Consider the following 25,506-nt stretch of genomic DNA (forward strand, 5'->3'; position numbering starts at 1 on the left):
CTGAATAAAAAAAAAATAAAGTTTCTCTGAGGAAATGAAGGACTGTGGCCTTCCAGCTTTAAGAACAGAAGGAACCTTTAGCCTGTTTTGGTTTTAAACTCCGCCTGGTGAGCTGGAACTTTGGTCTTTCCTGGCCGTCAGCCTCGGACTGAAATATTGGTTCTTTTTGGGTCTCCAGCCGGCAGGCTTTGGTCGTTGTTTGTTTGTTTATTTTCCCACCCAGAATTATCGAGGTATAATTAACACAAAAAATTGTGAGACATTTAAAGTATACATGATTTGACATACATACCTACACATCGTGAAAGGAGTCCCCAGCTAGTTCATTAACACATTCATCCGCTCACATACTCATCTCTTTTTTTTGGTGGGAACATTTAAGTTCTCTGTTAGCACATTTCGCTATACAATATGGTGTTAGCAGCTGTCGTTACCATGGTATACATTCCTCAGAACTTATCTTAGCCCAGAAACTGTGCGACCTTTTACTAACCTCTACTTTCCTGACCCCCAGCCCCTGGCAACTGCTTTTTGAGTTTTTATGACTTCATCCTTTTATTATTATTAGTTATTATTATTATTCCACATGTAAATAATGCCACGCAGCATTTATCGTTCTAGACCTTTGGCTGTTGTTGAGTGCTGCCCGGGCATTTCCATTCTTCTCGTTGCTAAGGAGGGCGTCAGATTATCTGTGGGTCTATCAGGGGCTTTCACTTCTGCGGAAGGGCAAGCGTACTCAGCCGGCCTCACTTTATAATGCTTCTGTAACAACTGTAGATGTGTGCATTATGATTATGGGTTATAGTTCTGCTTGCAAGACTGTGAGTACTAATTTGGGGCCAAAGATAGGGTGGAATTGCCATACAGCATTTTTCTTAATCCCATTTTACACTCGATTTTTGCCGCTTGCGGCAGCTCGTACCTCCCGATAGAACGGGCTATCCGCAAGCTCTAGATCAGGACCACCAAACTTGCAACATACAGTTTGGACTTTGGGCCCTAAAGATGAACTAGATCACCGAGGCCTAGTGGGAGATGAGAATAGCCTAGAGGACATGACATTCAAGGCTGCATGTGGCCGGTGTGCTTGAAACACTAGGCTACTCTGCAAGTGTAAGCAGTCTGCACTATTTGTTAAAACCCAGTGTGTGTGTGTGTGTCTGTGTGTGTGTGTGTGTGTGTGTGTGTGTATAAAAAATCCAGTGAGTTTTGATCCCTGACTATTTAGGAATTTATAATGCTTTTCACACTTATTAAAGGACAGAAAAATAATTTCATTTTGGCAGTGAAATTGGCCTGATGCAAGGTTTTACGTAATCACACTAATATCTTAGTTTTCTAGGGACAAGTTTGTTTTCTTTGAAGCCTTGGGGATCTGGGTTTTTTTGTTTTGTTTTTCTTTTCTATATATAAAACAAGAATTCTGCTCCCGGTTATTTATTGCCAGTTGCGCATATCGAATTGAAAGCTTATTAAAACAGTGTGTGATTCTGGGTGGTCTTCACCCTGAATGTTGGAGTGTCAGGTCAGGGGATCCCCTGCAGCTTGCACTGGCCGTGTGTAAATCTCATTTAAATGCAAACGTCCAGCTTTATAGCTGCTGCCAGCATTTCTTTGAGCTCCAGTCTATTTGGCGTCTTCTCTTGTATATCTCACAGGCGCCTCAAACCTTGTGTGTCCTGAACAATGCGTGTTCTCCTCCCTTCCCAACACCCTCCAGCCAAGCCTCTTCCTCTCTTTCTTTCTTGCGCCTATTTGCTCAAAGCAGGCATCTGTGAGCCCTGTCCTATTCTCCACCCGCTGTTCAACCCAAGAGCAAGTCGTGTCATTCCTAAGTTGAAACTCCTGGAAATGATCCATCCACCTCTCTCCAGCTCCACTGCCCCAGGCCCGCCACCCTAGCGTAATATCTGGATGGGAATGCTGCCGTAGCCAGCTCCCTAATAGGTTTGCCTGGGTCTATCCGGCCCTTGGAGTCCATTCTCTACATGTCAGCAAATGTGACCACGGCACTCCTCCTTGGCAGCGAGAGGAAAACCAAACTGGTCGTGATTTACAAAGCCCCGTTTAATCTGGTTGGTACCCACCCACTTCCCATTCCTGAGGCCATTCTTCGTCCTTTTGTTCTTAACACTGTTAAACCAGTTCTCAGTTCTTTGAACACCCTACATTTTCTTTCTTGAGACCTTTGCACGTGCTGTGCCCCCTGGGAATGCTTCTCCCTCAGGTCCTCACGTGGCTGGCTCCTTATCCTTCAGGCTGTGGCTTAATGATCACTTCCTCAGAGCTTTCTCTGACCACCTTGTCTAAAATAGGTCCCTTGTCGTTTGTGCTGTCTTCTTCATAGCTTGTCTTATTTATAATAGCTTCCTTCTTTTTCTCCTTCTGTCCTATCCACTAGGATGAAAGCTACGTGAGGGCAGGAAGTATGTCTCATTGTTTCTCTAGAACCTAGCACATAATAAGGACTTAATTTTTTGTTGAACATTCATCTAATCCTCACCTCTAGAGTTAATACCCCACTTTACAGATGAGGAAACTAATGCTTAGGAAAGTTAGAAACTTAGTCCACGTCATAGAATCAGACTCAGATCCAAGTTGACTGATTTCAAAGCCTGTGCCCCTGACACCTCGGGGACTTTTTATCTTACCTATTCAACTAGTACCGAAATACAGGACTCACTATAAAATGAGCATGACTGCTGAATCCTGGGGTAACCCTGCAGAAGTCTCAGGATTCGTCATTCAAGGTCACATGCTTCTTTTCCTTACAGATTCTCCAAAGGGTATACCAGGAGAGAACCCCAAACCTGAACTAGGGAAATTACTCTGGAATGAGCTAGTATTTCTGGCTCTTTTTTCCAGTTTAATCAAAATTGTCCATCTTAGCACTCAAAATGCTTTATCTCAAAAGTAAAATTCAAAATTGAAAAGAAAGAAAGAAAGAAAGAGAAAGAAAGAAAGAAAGAAGAAAGAAAGAAAGAAAAAACCACCTACGAGCTAATGCTAGACTCTTAGACTGCTCAGGGATGTGGTAGTTGACATACTATTACTGTTCACTAGGGCTGCAGATCTTCCCATTTCATCAGTTGGCCCAGACCGTGCTGGGGGGATATGCTAACGTACACTTCTGTGGATGGATGATAGCTAACAATATTGAATACTTGTGCTAAGCTATTCTAAATGAAAATATACATTTTATATGCATATACACAGATGCAGATGAGCACATCTCCTCACAAATTGAGAAGATATATCATTACCTAACTTTACAGATGAGAAAACTGGGACATGGCTTAACCTGTCCTGGTCACACACACCTAAGTGATAGAGAGCGGATTCAAATCCAGGCCATCCAACTCTAGACCATTTCTTAATGTTTACGGTAAACTTCTCTGAAAACTGAAAAGTATTTTAAGTATCAGTGGCATCAGGGAGGTGAGATTTGTGATAGGGTCGGACGCATACAGCGGAAGAGTCATGGACCTTGGCTTGATAATCACGTGATCGTGGAAGTGGCTAGAAGGGGTGATAGAGACTGTGTGCTCTCAAGGCCTTCATTGTATAGAGAGGCGACTGACCTCCAGTCATCTTAGTAAAGGACTGAGACACGGCTAGACTGCAGGTCATAACTTCAGTATTCTTTACAGTGTGCAACATGCTTATTTGTGGAAGAACACTATAAACTCCCTGGGAAAATAGCCAATATGGCGAGCTCCGACAGCAATACAGGGGTCAAACGCTATCATAAGATCAAAGAGTCTCGATTTCTTTCTACGTGAAAAAGTGCTCCAGGTAACTCCGATACTCCCATGCCATGCTATCTGCTTTAATGCAAGAAGCCTGGTGTGGGGTTTGATTTCAGAAATATCTAAGCAGGGAATAGTCTACTTTTAGCCACTGCATACTTTCATTGCTTATTATAAAAAGGAGAAGTGGTGGTGGAGAATGGGGAGGGGCCGCCTGAGGACAAAGGTTTGCCTCGTATGACTGCCTCCCTGCCACATCTGATGGGGGTGCTGCCCACGCCAGAGTTCCTGAACCAGCTGGGTCATGCTTTCTGCGTATCACAGCTCAGGTGCTTTACGAAAACCAATTAGTTGTTCACAGACCCTGGAGTTCCAAGGTTAGACTCAGGGTCAGATTGATCACAATGGCAGCAAGTCTAAGCCTTACGTAAACCATTTATGCGGCAGCAAAAGCTTGGAATGGGAAGTCTGACTACAAAGAGTGACATTGGTTCCTTACTTCGCAGTACTCAGTTTTAGTCACCATGATGCCCAGCGACAGTCTGTTCCCTAATATCCACTATGACAAGAACAGTAGGATTCATATATCATCACGTGCACTCGAAAAACATTGCAGGTGCTTAATAAATATGTGTTGAAAAAAATGAATAATAATAATAGTCTTGCCAGTATAGCTGAAAAGGTTTTCACCGCATGTTTATTATCAGTGCATCAATATAGAACGTTTTATGATTAATGACATGTGGATACCAAGTTTTTTCAAACACCAAGGGCCAGTATTTTCTGGAAAATATCAATTTTCCCAAAACAAAATAACCAATACAACACACTTTTAGGAGATAGTGATACCAGCAGCAATAATTCACCCAAATTGCAAAATAAAGGTAATACTTAAAATCACACACATTAAACTTCCCCAATGTAAAAAGACTCAAAAACTTCATGATAACAGTAAACTACAAAATCCACTCTGGAAATGGAGGCAGTTATTCTTCAAATTTTTACTTAAAAATTTTTTTTTTGAATGTTAAAAAATATGGTGAGGAGTGTGTTGAGTGAGGTGTAGAAAAAGAAGCTTCCAGTTGATGGATTCAACGTGTCTGAAAATACTTCAGTAATGTAGAGGGAAAACTTCAAGATCAAGGATCTGTGATAAATAAGTCTTTCAGCAAGATGAACACACGAGCAGTTCTTGCTCATCAATTGCACCCACAGGAGAGACAGCTTCTTGAAGAATGTGTGTTTACAGAATCTTCTGTAAGATAGAGTTGGCTACTTCCAATGTTTCCTCTTTTACTAGAACAATATCATAAGAGTCCATGTACTTTTCTAAAAGCTCATCCACCTGATCAACAACAACAAAAACCCATAAAGGTTAATATGCAGGAAAGAGAAGCAAACCATTTCAGTATGAACCTCAACATTATGTTAGATCTGTGGGGCAAATGTGGTAAATTAAATCCACTTTCATAAAATGTTTGCAATGAAGCAACTATTCGCATTTTTAAGACTCATTGATAGATGTTTTCCCACATGGTGGCTTTTCTCCCAAATTGATTTCTCTCGAGTCCAGTGCTTCTCAATTGGGGAGACTGTGCCCATGGAACACTTGGCAATGTCTGGACTTTTGATTCTCATAACTGGGGAGTGCTACCCCCTCCCTTCCCAACGCCCATCGCATGCACCTGTGCATACCAGCTCTTTTACTCATCACCTCAGGAAAGGGGGTCAAAGAGCAATCTAAACGTCTCAGACACCTTTGCTAACAATTACCTATCAAGCTTCACCCGATTCTTTTCTTGAAAATGGGATGACAGGTCTGTATACTCACTCTGTCATTGAGATATCCAATTTTCAGAATGTGTTCAACATTGGCTACTCCATCTGCCATTCTTAAGTCTCCCTGGGAGTCTCCCAGCAGAATTATGTTGCTGTTGTCTTTCAGTTCACGGAAATATTCTGTGTTCTTCAAGGCACCGTCATGTTTGTTAAAGACATGAATCAGTTCTCCTTTAAATCCTTTGAGCACCCCCTATTAAAAACATAAATCCTTTGAAAGTACAGTTTTACAAATTCTGTTTCATTTTTACATTCACGAAAGGTAAGAACTCTGAGTAATAAATGACTTTCTAGAGACAATCTGAAATGTTAAATACAAGTTGAAAGTCCAATTTCAATTTTTCATTTGGTTCTTAATGAAAAGGTCCTATTTATTGTATATCATAATATATCGTCTTGATTAGAAGAACTCATTTGTATTACAGCAGTTCTAATTCACTTCTTTTTTTTCTACCTATAGATCTTGTCTTCAGAGTTGTCACATTAAATTACAGTGAAAAAGGCTTCCTAATTGTACCCTTAGTTTATGGCTTGGGAAACAAAAGTTTAAGGAGGGCTATTATTTCAAAAACATGCATATGGATATTACACTGGAAGAGAGGATGAGCCCCATAGAAAGCCTATCGGCCTGGCCTAATTTAATGAGTATACGTGAAATAATAAATAACATGCATTTACGTGATCAAAATATTTTCCTATTTTAAAAGTAATTACAAAGGATGATTGGATATTCTTACACTGTCATCAAAATCCATGAAGTTGGACACTACTTTGACGTTTGGATAATAAACGCCAGCTTGACGGATAATCTCCTCGAGCACATCGCCGATGCCAGCCGAAAATATGAACACAGGGACATTGTGTTGTTGGAGCTTATCAAAGAATTTCTCATAGCCTTCTCTGTAAGACAGAAGTACGATATGATTAGTCAGCTATGAGACATATCTCTTTTTCACCTAGAAGTTAAAAAGGCTAAATATTTCTATCGAGTTCTATGGCTCACTTTTGTTCTCATTTCAAAATACTGCCCAAAGGGACTGTTATTGATGCTGACACTGAAGTTTTTCAAATAACAGTTAATGTTTAGCCTCCTTTTAATAAATTCTAATAGTAAAATTTAGATGACTTTAGACTCACACTGAATATGGATATGAGCCTACAGTTCAGAATTTATACCATTTGGCAGCAAATAATTAAACCATACCTTGAAAAACCCACTGAGAGTGAGCCGGGAGACTCCTGCTTGTCATCCTGCCCGTCTGCTCCCTACTAGTGACAGAGACTGAGCTGTACTCTCTGCATCTGGCATCTCTCCTGCCTAGGCCCTGGCAGCTATGGGTAATGTTTTGGTTTTAGAATCTTTTCTTCCCTTTTTATTCTTCCTGGGCTATAAACTGTCTCACAAAGGAATGAAATACTTACTAGTTTCCCCAATACTCTTTTCTGACAATTTAATGCTCTCTTCCTTAGAAGTAGATCACCTTAAAATGTAGCACCATCAAAAGAAGAAGAAGAAAAAAAGAAATAGCATCATTTTTGACTACAGAGTAGAAAATGGTAAGCGGTGCTAAACGGAATTGAAAATAAACTTTAAAATGTTTATATCTTATAAATCATGTATTGGAAATTACTTTTATTATTTGCTAAAACATATTCTCCTTTCCTAGAGATATTTTTCAAGGGACTTTGAGAATTCAGAAAGTAGATTCATGTCAATTTTGAAATAGGGTCTTTACCTATTTGAAAAGTATTTTGCTAAAAAATTTCAAAATGGCTTTGGCTCATAAATTTGTTAGTCTTGACTCTTTTAATTTGAGGAAAGGAGATGCAAATTAGGACTTCAAGCTCATAAGTCTTTTATTCCACATGCCAAGATCTAACCTGTCCCTCCAAATTCCTATCTCACCACTATTTTGTGTTAGGCGGCATACACTGGATATGTTTTTATGTTTTTAATCTATTGTTATAGATTATTTTAATAAAAATGTACATCTGAGTGCATATGTAACAGCAGTTCAAGTCTAGAGACAAATAACGACAAAGAAACAAACAAACAAACAAACAAAACACACCCAAGAAACTTACTTGAGCATAACGTCAGATTCCGCCACAATTTCTCTAAGTTTGTCTCTTGGTAAAGCCTGTTCAACAAGCAGACTATGTGATTTAGTGTACCTGGAGTTTATGGCCACAGAAAAAGAGAATATCAGTTAAAGCAAGTTAAAATTATCTTTATTACAAAACATTCTTCAGTATGAGAAAATGGAGTTTTACATTCATCATAGTTTGAATTTAAATTTCAGAGGTTTAAATTGATCAGTAATGAATGTATACCCCATGTGTCTCAAAACGTGATATGCATGTTCTTACAGCCTTTCCCAGTTCTCCCCAAAGTCTGGCTTACTTTAAATGTGTTAATAAGACAATGAAAGGATACTAGGTATAAACCTCTCCTCAGTCTACAGATAAGACTGAATCCAACCTAGGGAGGCATAATCATTCCTCTGATTGCAGTAAGAATTAGAGCAAAGCCACTTTGTTCACCTGTTTGTAGTCTGAATTTTCATGAAATGCCTATAGATGCTGCCAAGTGAGCAAGAGAAAATTCTTGCTATGGAAAGTTTTGTATATAGGTGCTTCATAATTACAAAACAGTACCTGTAATCACAGCTTTTCAGTATCACAGGTCTTTAAGGACCTCTCCACCTGATACCTAAAGATTCCCCTATAAAATTCTGAAGTGAAACCCCCCTCTGGATTGGCTCCCATCCTGTTAGTGAGTTCATTCTACCAGGGAAGATTACAGCACTGCTAGAACATTCTACTTGCTAGACGGACCTTTTGTCACGCTGCAATCGCTCTTCTTAAGCCTTCCAAGTCTAGTTCCAGTTCTGCTTCCGCAGGCATGCATGGTAAGCCTCACCTCTTTTCAGCATTTCATACCGTCAACACTGATTAAGTGTGCAAGGTATTCAGTTAGGTGTGGGATAATGAATGTAAAGAACATCATTCCTGGTCTCTTAAGAATCTAAAACTCTTAAGATGTTTCTCAAGTCGAAATTCTCTACTCCTTGAATGCTCCTCAACTGGAATGGCTCCAATGCCTGTGATTATCTCAGTGGGCTCCTCAGACACACTCTGTCGGCATTTCTCTCGAGAGCATTCCCCCAGGGTCCACTATGGTGCTTTCAGTGAGGTCTGCTTAGAAGGCTGCATTTCCATTCATGCAGCCACCAATGGCAGAGGCCCAGTTCTCAGGAACTGTCATCTGCTGGCTCCAACTGAGTTCAGAGCCAATTGAAACCCTAGTTCTTTTTCTTTATTTATTCAGCCATATCTCGTCCATATACTTTAAAGAAAAGAATTCTTGTTTTGAGTTTAAGGCTTAAGTGCAGGACTTGAAATTTATTCTTACTGATATAATATATATATTCCCCCCAAAGACCCAGCCTTTCCCCCAGATAATCAGCAATCGGCAACCCATAGGCGGCAAAAGTAGCCCAGCCCTGACTAAGGAATGGTCACACGGCCAGACCTCTGGCAGGCTAAAGATAACATCTTGACTTAAGTTTAGTCAGCTCCTAAGCCCTAAGGTGGACCGACCCCCTGGCTACTTCCCCATGACACCAGACAGAGGCACACCAGAACAAGACCTCAGAACTGTCCTCGAGACCTGAAGAAATGATGCATTACCCTGACCTTGCCTGACCAATCAACTGCCAGCACCACCCTGAACTCTCCAGCTCCCTAACCCCAGGGCCTAATGATTTTGCTCTGTATAAATTGTAACCCACACCATCAGGGAGTTGGGTTTTGTTTTTTTTTGTTTTGGTTTGGTTTTTTTAGCCTTAAGCTCCTCATCTCAGTATTGGCCAGTTCAATATTAAAGTATGTTTTCTTTCTATACTGTAAACTCCTCCTCGTGCATTTCTCTGAGCCAGCGAGCGTAGGCAGGCAGACTCAAAGAAAAAAACACTGGGGTCCCAGTGACATTGATCTCCATCTTAAAAAAAACAGAAGAAACAAATTCTAGACTGTTGGAGTGATTAGAGAATTGGAGTTTAGAACTCATTGGATAATTTATGAATCTATATACAGTACAGGGGGAAAATAAATCATTCAGTGTAACTCCGATATTATTTTATCATATTTTTAACCCTCCTATCACCCAATACATACTTACCATTCTTCCATATGAGGGAACTTCTCTTCCACAGTAAGAAGAGGGTCAATTTCAATGGCATAATATTTTTCCTTCAGTTGTAGTAACTAGAAATAAGCAAATACCTTAATCATGAAGAAGACTGTAGTGTTGTTATTAAGCTGTTTAGTTTTATAGAAAGCAAAACGATGTAAACAAGTATTTTCCAAAAATTGCTTTAAATGGTAAAGATTAGGTCGTGAGCATCTAACACATCCGGTCAACTGTAAAGATCTTTGCTGACCTTAGTCTATGTGCGACTAGATATACCTGCAAAATGCTGCCTTTCTTTCTCTTTTGAGTACTTTCAGGTCAGCAATTCAGTGAAACCAACTAAAAAATTATCATTACAGAATACTTCCATTCTCATATGAAAATATTAAATTCGATTCCTCGTTGGAGTCTTACTTTGTTAAGACATACACAAATAGACACGTATTCAAGGAAAGCAGAGAACTGAGGCAGTTTCTTGATCAATTTAAGGGAGCAAAATGTACATAAAATCAAAGCATTTTTGTTTAAATTCTCCAGTTAATGTATGGATATCAGAATATTCTGATACTCATTTAAAAGTGTTTCATATAAATTCTGTTGTTGCTGAAAAGTTATCATTGTTTTTTTTTCTTTAAAATGTATCGAGAGCTATCATCCATAAAATAAACCTAACATTTACTGGCTGTTTACTATGTGTCAGGTATGGCTGGCTATAAGCACTTTGCATCCATTCGTGTTTGTGTGAATGAACCTGAAGACATTCTCAGGCAAAAGGGGTAACAAAGTCTTCCAGTAACTGGATTACCATTAGTACCTACCTTTCTTCGACATTCATCTGAAACCAGCTTACAGTTGTCAATGACATCTAAAGAGAAAAAGCAAACTAGGCATGAAAAGAAATACTAATTGATGCTATCACTACTGAGTATAGTTCATTATTTTGTTTTTAAGTTTAAATGCCAAGCCAACTTGCATGATCATTACAACTGTTGGTCTTACTGCCATAATTCACGTGTCATTGCTAGAAGCAAGGAGGATATCTTTGAAATATACTTGTTACTTAACAAAACATTAATAAACAATGTGAAAATCTGGGAAATAGACTATTGTAAAGAAAACAAAAGTTACGATTTTACCATTTAACAATAAATTACTAAAAATTTAGTATGTTTCCTTTTAGTGGTAAAGTTTTGTGCATTAGCAATTAGATTGGAAATTAAACAAAATTTACATGTTTAAACTCTACTTTCTTTATCACTTCACATTGTAGTTTGTATTTTTCCACAAAATTAAAAGTACTCCATTAATATCATTCATGATAGCTGCATGTTTGCTGTTATGTGGGCATGACATTATTTATATCATTTCTACAGTGCTCAATGTTTTAGGTTGTTTCTAATCTTTTGTTATTATAAATAATTTTATGTTGAACTTATTTCTACGATTACAGCTTTTCCCCTTACTTTTAGGATTACTTGATTAGAAATTTTCCAAAGAGGAATTAGTGGGCCAAAAGTTATGATTTTTAGAGGTTTTTATGTAACTTATCAAAATTTCTCAAGTAAAAAAACATGCACCAACAGTAAATGAGAGGGCTTAGATCACTGCTTCTTGTCAGGTTAAAGAGTATTATTCTAAAAACTCACTGCCAACTTAACATAAACAAACGAACAAACGAACAAACAAATAAATAAATGCCAAGTTCGAAAAATAAAAAAGGTATATTATTTTAGCAATACATTTTAATTTGATATTTTTAAAATAACTTTTAATTTAATTTATATGTAAACAAAAAATCTAGTAACATTCCTAAAAAACACAGAGTATTTGATAAAAGCTGTTTCTTTAGGTTAGTCCAAAATTTAAAATTCATTTAAGTATTTCTTGATGTGGGAGGATGAAGTGGGTAAAGGGGATCAAATATATGGTAGCTGAAGGAAACTGGACTCTGGGTGGTGAACACACAATAGAATATACAGATGTTAAATTACAATGTATAACTGAAAATTATATTATTGTATTAACCATGTTACCCCAATAAACAATTAAAAAAATAAAAATAAAAATAAATAAAAATAAAAAATATTTTTTGAATAATGAGCAAATTATATTTGGAGGGAACCATTTCAGAAGTCTTTATTCCACTTACAACAGAAACCGTACATGAAAATAGCCATTCATATAACATGGGAAAAAAACAAATCTTCAAAATATAATAATAAAAAAAAGAGTAAGTCCCCTCATTTTCAACATCCAAAAGAAGAAAAATCCTCAATCTCATAGAAAATATAATAAGTAGGAAAGAATCTTAAGATAATGATTACTTTCATGAATTTGTTATGAGTGCCACACTTACTATGACATGTCGGGCATCTTTTTCCTTCATAAGAAAATCTACTCAGTGTCATATCAAAGTCTGTTATTATCTATAAGAAAACGGAAAGAGTCATTATGAAAACACAGCCACAAGGCCGGGCACGTACTGCGAGCTTCCTGGAGGCTTGGGGCTGTGTGCAGTCCAGCCCCCGACTCTAAGTTATTCTCTCTATGCTGAATTTTCATATATAATATAATGCAGTTCATGTACAAAGTCCTGAGAATTACCTTAACTGCAATACCTTGCGTGCCCTGTCACCACATAAAATCTGATTAATCGGTTTAAGAATTTGCAATTTCAGGTAATAAATACGGTCACAGTTATGGAGATAAAGCATTGCTTAATTTTAGCGTCATTGGCTACTGTACAAAAATGCAGTGAAAGCAATTAACCTATATGAAGCTCTTAGTTATGGACAGTGTTCATTCTAGATGTAACTTGTTTGTTTAGGTAAATAAATATACCAATCAATGAATGCTTCATGGTAATAGTTGCCAACTCTTGAAATTTAGGAGATTGGGTCAAATATTTTTTCAAAAATGTTTTTAAAAAGAAATGATTTTTCTTTACTGAATGTACAGATTGTCGAATTTAAATTTAAAACACTCTTTTAAAAAGAGAATTAAAAAATTTTATCCCTACATTACACCTTGATTTGAACTACTATGATTTATTTGATTAAAAGGTAGAAGAGAAACTCATATTTTATTATTATTCTTAAAAAAGTTTAATACTTATGCACAGTATTAGTTAACCTGGTACTTAATATTAAAGAAAAGCTAAAATCATTTTGAGGCTATTAGTTTTTGTTTGCTTCCCACAGGGCATTTATCCCTTATATTTCTGACCAACTCTAGATATACATTTAGATTTTATAAAGGCTTAGTAATAATGACTTCTTGATAATTATTCACCTGAAGTTTGACAGCTCCTCCTTTGATAAGACCACAGAGAATTTCTTCTACCCTTGCAGGGTTCTTGATGCGAACTGAATTTTTCTGCAATTCTGGCATCTAAAAATAAAAGAAAATTAACTGACCTTTTAAAAAATGTTTTATAACTTTTTTTAAATTTAAGCATTTTATTATTAGTTTCGTGTACACAGTTCATTGATGAGACATTTATAAAGTTTATGAAACAATCTCCCTGATTGCTCTTTCTCCTTCCTCTGGCTCTACACATTGCTACTACTTTACTGCTGACTGCATTCCCCGTGATGATCTCTCAACTACTTGTTTGTACTTCTTTAACCCTTCACCTCTCTCTCCCCGCCCCCGGCCCCCAACTCCTCTCCCTTCTGGCTGTCATGAGATTTTTAACTGCTTATTTTTAATTCCTCTTTCCCAGGTTCCTTTGATACCAAGCAGAAGCTTATATTATTTAAATATTTTAATGTGTTGAGGTATTATTTATAAACAAGCAAACCATTATATCAAATTACCATTCATACCAAAAAAATTTCAAAAGCACATCAGTAGTTTCCACCTAGATTAAGACAAAACTATATTTGTAATTAATACATTATCAGAAAATATAGTTTTTCTAATTATAAAAGTAATGCATGCTTGCCACAGAAATTACAGAAAAAAGAAATTGCCTGGAATTTTATTACCCAAAGATAAACAAGGAATCATTTTATTTTCCATTACTTTCATTTTTCTGATTACAAACATGCGTGTATGCGCACACAGTTTATCTCATTCTCGTAATATACCCAGGTATCTGGCATTCTGAAATAAATATTATTTATATAGTTATAAGAAAGTGTTTGTCTACGGCCATGCCACCCTGAACAAGCCTGATCCCATCTGATCTCAGAAGCTAAGTAGGGTTGGGCCTGGTTAGTACTTGGATGGGAGACCACCTAGGAAGATCAGGTGCTGTAGGTGTAAAAAATAAAAAAATTAAAAATAAGGGATCATAAGCTGACAAGGTCCTTCAAATCTGTGAGGTCAACCAAGGGTCGCCTTGCCAAATAAATAAATAAATAAATAAAAATTTAAAAAGAAAGTGTTTTTTAACAGAATTTATTAATTAAAATAGAATCTAAGAATTGAATGGAGAATATTTGAACTTTGTGGTAGTTGTCTTATAAGAACTTTTCTGCTTAGGATTTAGCTTGTATTCATATTTATATTTTAAAACATTTCTTAGCAGAAAGGAAACAAATATGACATTATTCCCCACAAATTTACCTTTGTATAATTTAAATATATTTAATTTGAAAAGTTGCTTCAAGAGCTCTGCTTCTTTATTGTACAATATCCCAAATAACTTCACTGTTCTTAACACAAATTTTACAATGGGTTTATTTCAAGGTAAGACAACTACTAAAAAGTATTAAATCACCTGGGCTTAGACTGCTAATAGGCTTGTTTATGAAGCCTTGAGAGCTTCTCAACAATTTGATGTTAAATGTTTTTTTTCTACTCTATCACAGATAGAATGAAATCAATCAGGGGAAATTCAGCACAAGCACATGTACAAGACTGGGAGGAGGAAATTATGGATCATTCAATAGTATAAAAGACAATGACAGAATCTCAAAAAAAAAATAAAAGGGCTCTATACTGATTGGTACCCGATAATCTTTATTTTATATACTATTTTTCCGGGCATGTTATCACCAATATCGACATATTTCATGTGTGTTACAGACATGGTTATGAAAAATGCCCTAGACCTCTATCTCTGTTCCAGGAGAATCTGACTAGGTTGTTTTTACATGATGGACAAAACTGGAAAAATCAGAAAAATCAGAAAAATGCTAAAATGCTTTCCAAAGGCCAGAAGATGAACACAGAAGAATTTAAGTACGAGAAACACTGACATGAAAAATTTTCTCCATGAATGAAACAGTTGGACCTATAATACACTTACTTTTCAAAAGTCATATTTACAAAGGCTAGGATAACCTGCAATGCAACTAACCTTTATACAGTGATCCTTTTAATGTAACCAGCCTCTAAAGGGTTTCAACTGATTAAAAAAGGTAATTTAAATATTTACGATAACTTTTCAACAGATGAAACAAGCAAATAGGCGCTTATTCCTAGATGCCTTTTTTTTTTTTCATTCATTAATCCATTCATCTGTTGAACAAACACTCACCAAGTGTTTGTGTCAGACGGTCTTGCTGTGTGCTAAGGATGTGATGCTGAGCCATACTGACACCGACCGTTTCCTGTTGTTTTCGGAAGCGTTGCTGTTTCAGAGCGTTACTTCTGTAGCACCCTTACAGATACCTCAGCCGGTTAAGTTCACCTCCTAGCAACTAAATTCCACTCTTACCGCTGCCTTAACTGGGAGACGCACTGTAATCAGCACATGCTTGATTCAATAACTAACTCGGTGAAAGCAGCAGACAATATATATTTGCGCGGACGAAACCGAACGTTTTATTTTGGTGTGTCCATAGTGAGGAAGACATCCTGCCTCGAGCAAATCACATCCTCGGTTTCAGAGAGCAGAGAGGAGACTAGCGCCGCGTCTAAACAGCTGGAGTCTGAAGCAGAGCCTGTGGCCAGGGGCACCGGCGTCCCCACTTCTGCACGACAGACGACCGTTCATTTTCAGATAAATAAGTAGCGAATAACTAAAACCATTGGAGTGAAGTAACAGTGATGGAAAGAGATGAAAAACAGCTACTTTCTCCAGGGAACACAGCAGGGTGGAGGACACAGGTGTAAGAAATATAAAAATGATCATTACATCTGCCTTGGGATATATCGTAACACAGTACGCCACCCTCATGCAGTATTTACACGTCACTAAATACCTCTCAGATGTTGGCATTTTACTCAAATATTTTAGAAAATAGCCTAAGAAAAATTATTTAAAAATACATACGAAACATGTCAAAGATTATCAGAATATCCGGACATTAAGAAACACACTGCAGGAGTATGCGTATGCACCTCTTTATACTTTTTGTTACACCTTCGAATCCCTTCTCCCATATTCTTCTTGGACAAATATATACCTTTTTGGTGGTACTTAAAGTCACAATATTTCAAATTTGAAGAGCAAGCCATTTTGAATTATCTGAAGACTTTTCAATTTGTTTATGATACTGTTTGATAGAAAATAAGGAGCTAACATTTTCCATCATGTATGAACAGAAGGAAATGAATTCTTTCTATAGGGCTATAATGTAAAATGCTGGGAAAGGAGCAAAGCTTTCCTGACAAAAAGCAAGGTCTGTTGATTGGTACCTAATCTGAATCGACACTTCAAACGACTAGGAAAAACCTAAACTACATCTATTCTGGCTGATCTTTAATATATTGTATTTGTACCAATGAAATGTATTCCTCTTAGTCTACTTCCATATTCATAAAGCAGTGACTTCTAAAGAAGCTGATTTCGAAGATATATAGGTTTATTAAAAAATGCTATAGCAATATTAATTGTTTGATATTACCTTACAAATACATTTACTGAGATATAAACAAGTAGCTAGCTGCATAGTATAATCAAAAAATTGTCCTAGTGATGTTTACTTGTATTTTTTTCAAAAATGGCCTATATAAAAATTATTTTAAATTACTTAAAAATCTCTGTCCAAAGTTCTCAGGGGATATACTTTTTCTGTTCTCCAGTGTTCATATTTGGTACAAACAAAAGACTTCATTACTGCATTGGTACAAAGGAGTAGACACTACAAATTCTATGTAATTACATTAAAAATGTAGATTTAAAGACACCTATTCAGGCTGGTACATTTACTCACATACACAGATGATCCTGTGATTTACTGGTAGATGATGGGTTACTAAATTTTAGTGATAACCTTCTCCCCCTGCCTACCACATATCCAGCCTGTCTCCACATTAAGGTTGCGTAGGCCAAATTCTTTCATTAATTCACCATAATCATTACGTGGAAGGCACCATGAAGAGCTCTGTAAGCGACACAGAAGTTTTAGTAAGGTGTCCTTCTTATACTCAAGACATATATTATATAATATGGATTATAATGCAGGAACCCAAATAACTACTACCTTGCCAAGATGTCCAGACAAACTACAAATGGAACAGAAGAAACAGATGATTTCTGCTGGGGTCATAGGAGGAAGAGCCAACTGAGTTAGGCTTTGAAGGAGCAGCAGGATTTGGATATGCTGACATTGGTAGGAATCAAAGTACAGGGTCTAATGTGGGAAAAAGATAAATCGCTTTGTTCTTCTGGAACCTACTGTACCTGAATGGAAAGGAATGTGAGTGAGAATGCATGTGTGTATAAAGTACAGAAAAAGAGATCTGAAGTCAGATCATGAAAAGTTAAGGGTAACATTCCAAGGAGCTTTCAACCTAAAAGATGAACCAACAGTTTTTGAAAAGCAAACCCAAGGTAAAAGCTGTATAAATTAATGTAATGATAGTAAAAAACACATTAAGTATATATCATCTTTTGGCTTCTTTTCCTTCAGTAGTCTTTTTGTGAGTTGACTACATGGCCACTTGCTTCTAAAAGAGACATATGTTAGAGGGCTCTGGGACCCAGGTAACCACAAATTATACATAGAACATTCCTATGTCACCTGTATTCATTTTGGTTAAAAATAAATAAATACATAAATTGGCTCGAGCAAGAAAATAAGTTTAGACTGATTTAATTCTACATATCAGACACATGTTCAATACCAATGAATCAAGTATTAATACAATGGATGCAAAGTTAACGTCAACATATTATTTTGAACCATGTGAAACTGCCAATATTGGACTACATTTGACTTATAAAAACAGCAATTTCATATGCTTTATCCTAACAGCAATTAACTACACTGATGACGGCTTAACCAGCAAGCACTTGGAGTCAGCTTTCCCTCCCATCATATACTGGATGAGGAAAGTTAAGCTGAATAAGAGATTTATTAATTGCGACACGAAGCTGTTTGCATGCTAAGTCACGTTCTGGTTTACAGGCTCAAACCAGAAAAAGAAAGCTAGAGAGAAAGAGGATGAAAAAATAGAGAAGAGGAGAAGCAACAACAATAACAACAAAACAAAACAAAACAAAGCAAAACAGAAAGAAAATCAGAAAGAAATCATGGGGCAGTTGTTCTTTTTAAAAGAGAGGGAGAAACTTCTGTGCTTCTTTAAAGGATTTTATACATACGAGATTAACATTTAAAGTTAAGCGCTATTAGGCACTTTATATACTTGTTTATTACGTATGAATAAGAACATTTCATTTATGAGTTAGGTCTGAGGATCTAATGTACAACACAGTGATTACAGTTTACAACTATAAACTATTATATAGTTGAAATTATTATTTTTGTATAATTGAATCTGCTGAGAGAGCAGAAGTTCAATGTTCTCAGCAAAAAGAAAGGCAAATGTGTGATAAGTGAGGGATGTGTTAACTAGAAAGGGGGAATCCTTTCATAATGTATACATATATCAAATCATACACTGTATACTTCAAATATCTTACAATTTTATTTGTCCATTTTATCTCAACAAAGATGGGAGGAACTATGAATAAGAACAAGACGAAATTGGTGGTTTCATACCCATTTCTGAAAGGTGAGGCTGGCCGCCTTTGTTCAAGGGTATTGCAGCTAAGGACTGAGTTAAGATTTGAAGTCAGTTCTGACTCCAAAGCCTGTGTTTTTCCTACCTCAACCTAATTTCTACAATGCAATAAACTCTACTGTTTCCTAGGAAGCTGTTAATTTAAATGCTTGTCATTTTTAATTCGGAGGCGCAAGATAAAATATCTCATGCTGTATGATTTAAGTGTGTTGTCGAGCAAGGAAAAATTAAGCACAGAAAGAAACGGGGTAGCCATCTTATATGCCGAGAAACACTATAATGCCCACTATGTTGCAAGCAAGAAAAATTTTCCAAGATAAGTTGAAATTCGATTCAACAAATATTGAATTGAGGTTCTCTTGCGCATCGAACATTGCGAAGAAAGATCTGCACAAAATGACAGTCCCGTAATTATCTGGTTAGAGACAGAGGTGAAAGCGGTGAAGATTTACCATTAATGAAAGGAACTGGAAATCTTAAAATACCCACCATTTTCACACGCACGGCAGAATCTTGACTAGTCATTCCTTGGTTATCCAATCTTCTGGATTTTCCCAGGTGATGTCACAGCGAAAGAGAAAGAAAAAAGGGACACGTGACGCACGTGCATCTCGGGCTCGTCCCTACGTGATCGACACACCGAGGTGGCGCTTTCGGGCTGATTCAAACGGCAAAGTAACGAAGGCATCGTTTTTCTTTCTAAGAAGCTCGGTAAAGATCTTACCCTACCCCTCAAAGTTTGGGGCTAAAGATTTTTCATGGAGGATTTGCAGCTCTCCTGTGAGAACTTACATGGTATTAATAAGATAGAAATAGGGTTAAAGTATACCGTTGCAAAAAAAATGCAGTACTGTAAGAACATTCCATCAACACATTCTCTACACGTAAGGATGAAGTTTGTGGGGAAATTATGTATCACCATTACTGAATCAATGAAGGAATATATAAGAAGAATGTAAAGAGAAACATGATATACAAAAGTCAAATTTATTCACTAATTTTCTCTTATTAAAACCTTTAATTTTATAAAATGATGTGACTAAGATGAGTTGTCTGAATCCAGCATAGAGTCTGGCACAAAATAGATACGTCTTTGTTAGCCGATCATTTTAGGGGTTGGAGGAAATTTATATGTATCTAATTTTAAACGAAAATAAGCAGTTTTTAAAATATCTCTTATTATTGTAATTATTTTTTTTCATTTTTGCAGTATATGACTTTACTTTTACTTTACTCAATGACTTTACTTTTACTTTATTCTAGATAAGTAAAATTGTATAATGGAACCCTATTTAAAAAGGGCAACTTAGTTGAAAAAAAATCTTTTTCTTAAACTCTACTTATAGCAGATACATGTCATTCCCTCAAATTCTAAAATCCATTCCCCCGCCTTCCATTTTAAGTGCATAAAATAAGACTGGGAAATGTCATATAAAAAAGCATTTTCCCTCCTTTCTCAGAAAGGTTGTTAGTCTTATAACTGGTGGCATCTTAGAGCTGCGTCAAAAGTATTTCCAAATTGTAATATACCTCCAATTTTTCACATCTCAAAAATAATGTAGTATTTATTATCTATCTATCTATCTATACATATACTCTATATAACTCATAAAACATTTGATCGCCAACCCCAAAATTTAATTCTAATGGTAGTCTGGGGCTTAGTAGTCTTTAGATGATTATAGAGTTGAGCACACAGTCAAATTTAAGTAACCGTTCCTTGGTCTATCTTCATTCTGTCAGTGTCATCTAGCTTAAACAGAAGTGTCCCAGAAGCTGTCTGCAAATCTGAGAAAGAGTCTAGATTTCTCAGAAGGCATTATTTAAATAAAACCATTTACTAGCGTGGAAAAGAGGAAGGGGCATGTGGAAAAGTACAACAGAGTTTACAAATACACTACACATTCTGTGAAACCCTGGAAAAGCCCAACAAAAACAATTCGAGCAGTGAAGAACATATTTTAATATCTGGGAATCTAAGCTCTTTTTGTTACACATGGCCAAGCAGCCCAATTCCTCTCCATTAATAATCCCTAAGTATGGCTCTTTCTGGAGCATTAATGCTTAGTAAAGAAAAAAAGAAAAGAAAGGTCAGAAGGTAAAAGAGTAATTGTCTTTCTCATGGTCTTGTCAAATTTTATTTCAACAAAACACACAGAAAAACAGGGTAATCAAAAATTTGCAAACAGAAAAAAAAATAACAACTACTAAATCTGCAACTTTAGCACATTATTTTTGTTAAGTAAACCGAACGGTTCACGGATACAATGCAAATTCCAACTGCAGATCGTTCATTCTTCCCGATCCTCCTCATTGGCAATCTGTCCAGAATTCATCCTTGTTCAAATATAATCTCACATAAAGTGATACTGCAGTCCTAACAGAAAAATCAGCCCAAGGTCTCTATCATTATACAAGTGTAAAGACTAATTAAGGCATAAATGTCAGCATTCTGGCACTATTCTAAAGAAGACATAGAAAATCAGGGCAGGGTATTTTTAAACCAATGGGCTTGTAAACCTATACTTGGTATATAAAGTACTGGCTTACTTTGCCAACAGTCATCTGTCGCAGATGCTTCAGGAGAAGAGTTGTTGGAAAAATACACCGAGTGTAGAAGACGTGTTCAAAAATAGAAAATACCACCCTTGAACTATGAACTCTCTTCAAAGGAAGTTTTGAAGTTCTAAGTCTCTGGAATCTTTCAGTGGGGACTGGGTAATGTGAAGGTGGAAAATAACTGCACTTTCTGTGTGAGATTAAGGTCTCTACCGCAACAGTGTCCATGACCAGGAAGATGTAGGACAAGGCTAAAGACCTCGGCGAGAGGTAAGGACTTCTTCACTTGAATAGCACAAACCTGACAGCTGGAACTTTCAGGTCTCGGGGTGTTTCATTCTGAGATGACTAACTTTACCTTGAAAACGTATTTACAAATCGATGACTGACAAGTTCTACGTCTACGTAAAAAATATTTACTTGCCATAAAACAAATTTTAAAGTATTTGAATGCAAGTTGAAAACTTTTAAAGGTCCATTTGATTCTCTTGTGAAAAGTGAAAAATTAAATTCATTACTATAATTAGCTTAAAAGGTTATGATTCTGCTTTGATTTGGATACTTGCAGGCTCATTTAAACTACATACCAATAAAGTAATGAAATTTTGAATAGGCAAGTGTATATTTTACTGTAATATGGACAGAGGACCAACAACAGTACTAAACATCCACGATTAATCCATTTTACTGTACTTTTCCAGCAACCTGTTTTACTTATCTCAAGCTTGGGTTTTTAATAATGACACTTTCTTAGGGTAATTAGCAAAGAAAATATCAAACTATAAGTTCGTTATTTCTATAGCCTTGTAAATCAGTTTCTTGGGGTGTGACCAAAAATGTACAAACTGGAAAGTGAAACTTTCTCAATACAGACATAAAACAAAAATGAAACTGAACAGCAGAAGGTAGGAGAGGAAGAGAAGGAGGTGAAGGAAAGAGAAGAAAAACAGATTTTTAAGACCAGTTATTTAGAGATTGCCAATTTATACCAATTTTCTTAAATCATAAAACCTGACTTCTTGGTCAGAATTTTGTGGCTGCTTATGAAAATACACAGTTCCAGAGCTTAGAATTTATTTGCTCACCTATTCTCCCCACATGCACTACCCTAATGTCTAACAGTATTTTTCAGATGCGTTAAACCATGGCACAGGGAAATTAAGTAATTTCTACTGATTACCCTTACGGCACTCTGAGTTCTTCTGTCCTTGACCTTGTCCTAGAACAGCATAGGTGGCAAGCAATATCCAGAGATGCGGCTTGCATACAGGCTGCCAATAAAAACCAAGTAAACTGCTTTTAAAAATGGTCTGCTGCAGTATCTAATTTTCCCGATTAAAAAAAAAAAAAAAGGAAGAAACCTTTAAAAAAAATAAGGCAAACTCAATTATTTAAATCTAACTTAGTCGTAATGTCCTAGGTTTTGATGCTAATATATGGTTTGAATCTTAATTTTTAATATATAATTGGTCTTAGAGACAGTAATCCAGTTTTTATCAATTCATAAAACATATTAGTATAATCCCAGTCCATGATATCCTGGATAAAGCTCAGAGGCACAAAATAAAAATTAATTATCTTTATTACCAACCATAATAAATAGTTCTTAATCCTAGAGACACAAAACAGGCGGCTACCCGCGAAACTGAGTCACATAGCAACTGAACAGACAACAAAACTGGATCTTACAGTGTTTCTCCTCCCCTTGAAAACAGATTCCTGAGGGTACTTTGCTGCTTCTTAACATCTACATGTCACACAAGAAGCTCTTAAAATTAGATCTTAGAAATCCTAATTCTGAGACCTAAGCCATTGCAAAATTCTACATATTCAGATACTTGTAAACTATAAAGAAGTTTTGCATTATGTTGGATTATTCTATTTGTATTTCCTTAATTTGTTTTTAAATGCCTAAAATTTTAATCAGATACTGAACTAAATAAGAATCAAACAAAGTTAAACAAGAGAAGCCCATTTGTTTACATGAACTGAACACACACACACACACACACACACACACACACACACACACACACACACTCTTACCCCGAAGATAACCGGACGAGCTACGCCAGCAAAAGAAAATTCTTCCTGTCTGAGAAGTGCTAATATAGCACAAGGTGCAACTGGGGGGCGGTTCCAAAAGCCTTGGCTGAGCTCTATGCAAAAACAGTCTGGTGACGCAGTACTACAGGGCATTTTATTATGCTCTGGGTGACAGGCTTGCTAGCTCTGAGCTCATCACCAGTCAGTCTACAGAACACGATCAGATGAAACACTGCGACAGGTAAGGGAAGGCAAATCGGTACTATTAGAGCACCGGCGACTTGCTGTGAACAGGAAAAAAGAACTTTAACATTAACACAACTACGGCCTTCTTCATGGTGGGTTTGTGTGTGTGTGTGTGTGTGTGTGTGTGTGTGTGTGTGTGTGTGTGTGGTTGTCTGTGTCCTTGTCGTATGTGCATTTTCCTGTATATCATATTTCAATACGAAGGAGAAAAGATTAGGTTGTGGGTGCCACGAGCCGGGGGAGGGCAGCCGGGGCTCTACTGCTCAACGGGTACAGATTTTCCATTTGGAAGATGGAAGGAATGATGGAGATGGTTGGTGACGATGGCTGCACAAAAATGCGAACGAACTACGTGACAAGAACTGTACACATAAAACTAGTTAACAGTGTATGTTTTTGTTACATGTATTTTACTAACTTTTAAAAGATCGGTTCATTTTAAACATGTAGAAAGAGACATGAGGCACGTGTGTACGGCCAAGAGAATGTTAAAAAACAGTCTTTATTTCAGGGCAGTGAGATTTGATGTGATTTTTATGTTTTCTTCACATATTTCTACATTGTTTGTAAGTTTTAACAAGACCATGCATGCATGAAGTTGCTTAAAAAACGGGAACAAAGTGAAAACTGATTTTCATAGTTAAAAAAATTGAAAAAGTTCCTTTCCTGCTGGAAATAAAAAAGCAGCCGAATTGCTGTGAAGTTAAGTATTTTTACCCTTTAAAGAGAACCTTAGTCTTGCTTTTAACCTGAGTGGCAGGATTGCATAACCCTGACAGCAGGTGCGAGCGCCTGATAAATCAAGCTGCGGGCAGTTTTATCGCCAGCGAGGCAGCTGAGCTGCACTTTTGTAAACATATTTTCACATCGGCATTCTCGTGTCTATACTCGAGAGAAATCAGACCCACAGAACACTTCGGCAACCAAACTTTGCGAAGTAGCATTCTTCGTTAAAAACCACCCAAGAATTGAAAAAAATGCTTAAAAAAAAAAAAAAAGGTCACTAACAAATTAGCTGAACTTGGTATCTACCAAATGTCAAAACTTTGGCGTTGCTATCTTATTCTACTAAGATGAAAAGAATCACAGCAGAACATTCCTCTGAGAGGAAAATCTTTTATACTGTACCTAATGGAAGCTCAAGGGCAATTCATTTTGAAAATACTTTCAAATGAATATGATGAACTAACTGTACCATAATATATGAATATAGTTAGCAATGGTAAGAATTTTAAAGACACCATTTTGAAAGATGAATGACTTAAGATAAATCACCTTCCATCACAACAACAACAATAACAGGATGCTGAAGTTAGAGTTCCACAACCTTTTTGGAGACCTACACAGAAATACTACTAAAATCTTTAGAAATATACATTCCCTGTAACACACCAACTCTGTGTCCTAAGGATTTATCCTAAGGAAGTATGGCAGTCCACAATTATTTACTTGGAAAGATAGATGTATATTGTAGAGCTGTTTTGTAATACTCGGAAACTAAACAACCTAAATTCCCAATATCTAAATGTTCATTAATACAGGAAAGGTGAATAAACTGTGGTAAACACATAAAATATAAAATTATACGGTTCTCAAAAATAATGATTACAAATAGCTGAAATTTATTGTGTATTTACTATGTGCCAGATACTTCTAAGTATTTGACATTCCTCATCTCATACGCTACTCATAACCTTAAAAGGTATGCACTATCATTATCTTCATTTTGCAGGTGAATAAATTAAGGCTTGTACCTGGGAAGTGGCAGAAATGAATTCAAACTCGGGTCTCTTTGACTTCAGAATCTATGCTTGTAAATCACTGGATAGTACTGCTCTGTGAGATCAACATTTACAGAGATAGTGAGGTGCACATGATCTACTACTGAGTGAAAAAGTTATGAGTACCTACAGCAAGAGGCCGATTTTTGGGGAAAAAGATCTTTAT

General features: G+C 36.6%; 1 protein-coding gene and 1 non-coding gene across 9 annotated transcripts in view; one reads left to right on the forward strand and one right to left on the reverse strand.

The window, feature by feature from the left end:
* Positions 1–25,506, reverse strand: part of NT5C3A (5'-nucleotidase, cytosolic IIIA) — a 50,353-nt gene that overhangs the window by 1,085 nt on the left and 23,762 nt on the right. The window contains exons 1-11 of one of the 8 annotated variants that reach the window (XM_036231104.1): positions 23,314–23,454; positions 22,454–22,538; positions 19,198–19,252; positions 13,078–13,176; positions 12,143–12,212; positions 10,605–10,651; positions 9,775–9,860; positions 7,677–7,766; positions 6,329–6,491; positions 5,584–5,784; positions 4,422–5,097 (exon numbers count right to left, since the gene is read on the reverse strand). In XM_036231104.1, the coding sequence (XP_036086997.1) occupies positions 4,996–5,097; positions 5,584–5,784; positions 6,329–6,491; positions 7,677–7,766; positions 9,775–9,860; positions 10,605–10,651; positions 12,143–12,212; positions 13,078–13,176; positions 19,198–19,252; positions 22,454–22,533 (993 nt within the window). In that variant the 5' untranslated portion in view covers positions 22,534–22,538; positions 23,314–23,454 and the 3' untranslated portion in view covers positions 4,422–4,995. Of the gene's footprint in view, positions 1–4,421; positions 5,098–5,583; positions 5,785–6,328; positions 6,492–7,676; positions 7,767–9,774; positions 9,861–10,604; positions 10,652–12,142; positions 12,213–13,077; positions 13,177–19,197; positions 19,253–22,447; positions 23,281–23,313; positions 23,455–25,506 lie in introns of those variants that run through there. The other 7 variants (XM_036231107.1, XM_036231103.1, XM_036231109.1 and 4 more) reach the window with 7 other exon arrangements.
* Positions 13,934–14,052, forward strand: LOC118610830. Its single transcript, XR_004954109.1, has one exon. It is a non-coding gene; the product is annotated as a 5S ribosomal RNA (ribosomal RNA).

This window comes from Rousettus aegyptiacus, unplaced genomic scaffold (assembly GCF_014176215.1).
Source record: "Rousettus aegyptiacus isolate mRouAeg1 unplaced genomic scaffold, mRouAeg1.p scaffold_m13_p_13, whole genome shotgun sequence".
Taxonomy (NCBI): Eukaryota; Metazoa; Chordata; class Mammalia; order Chiroptera; family Pteropodidae; genus Rousettus; species Rousettus aegyptiacus.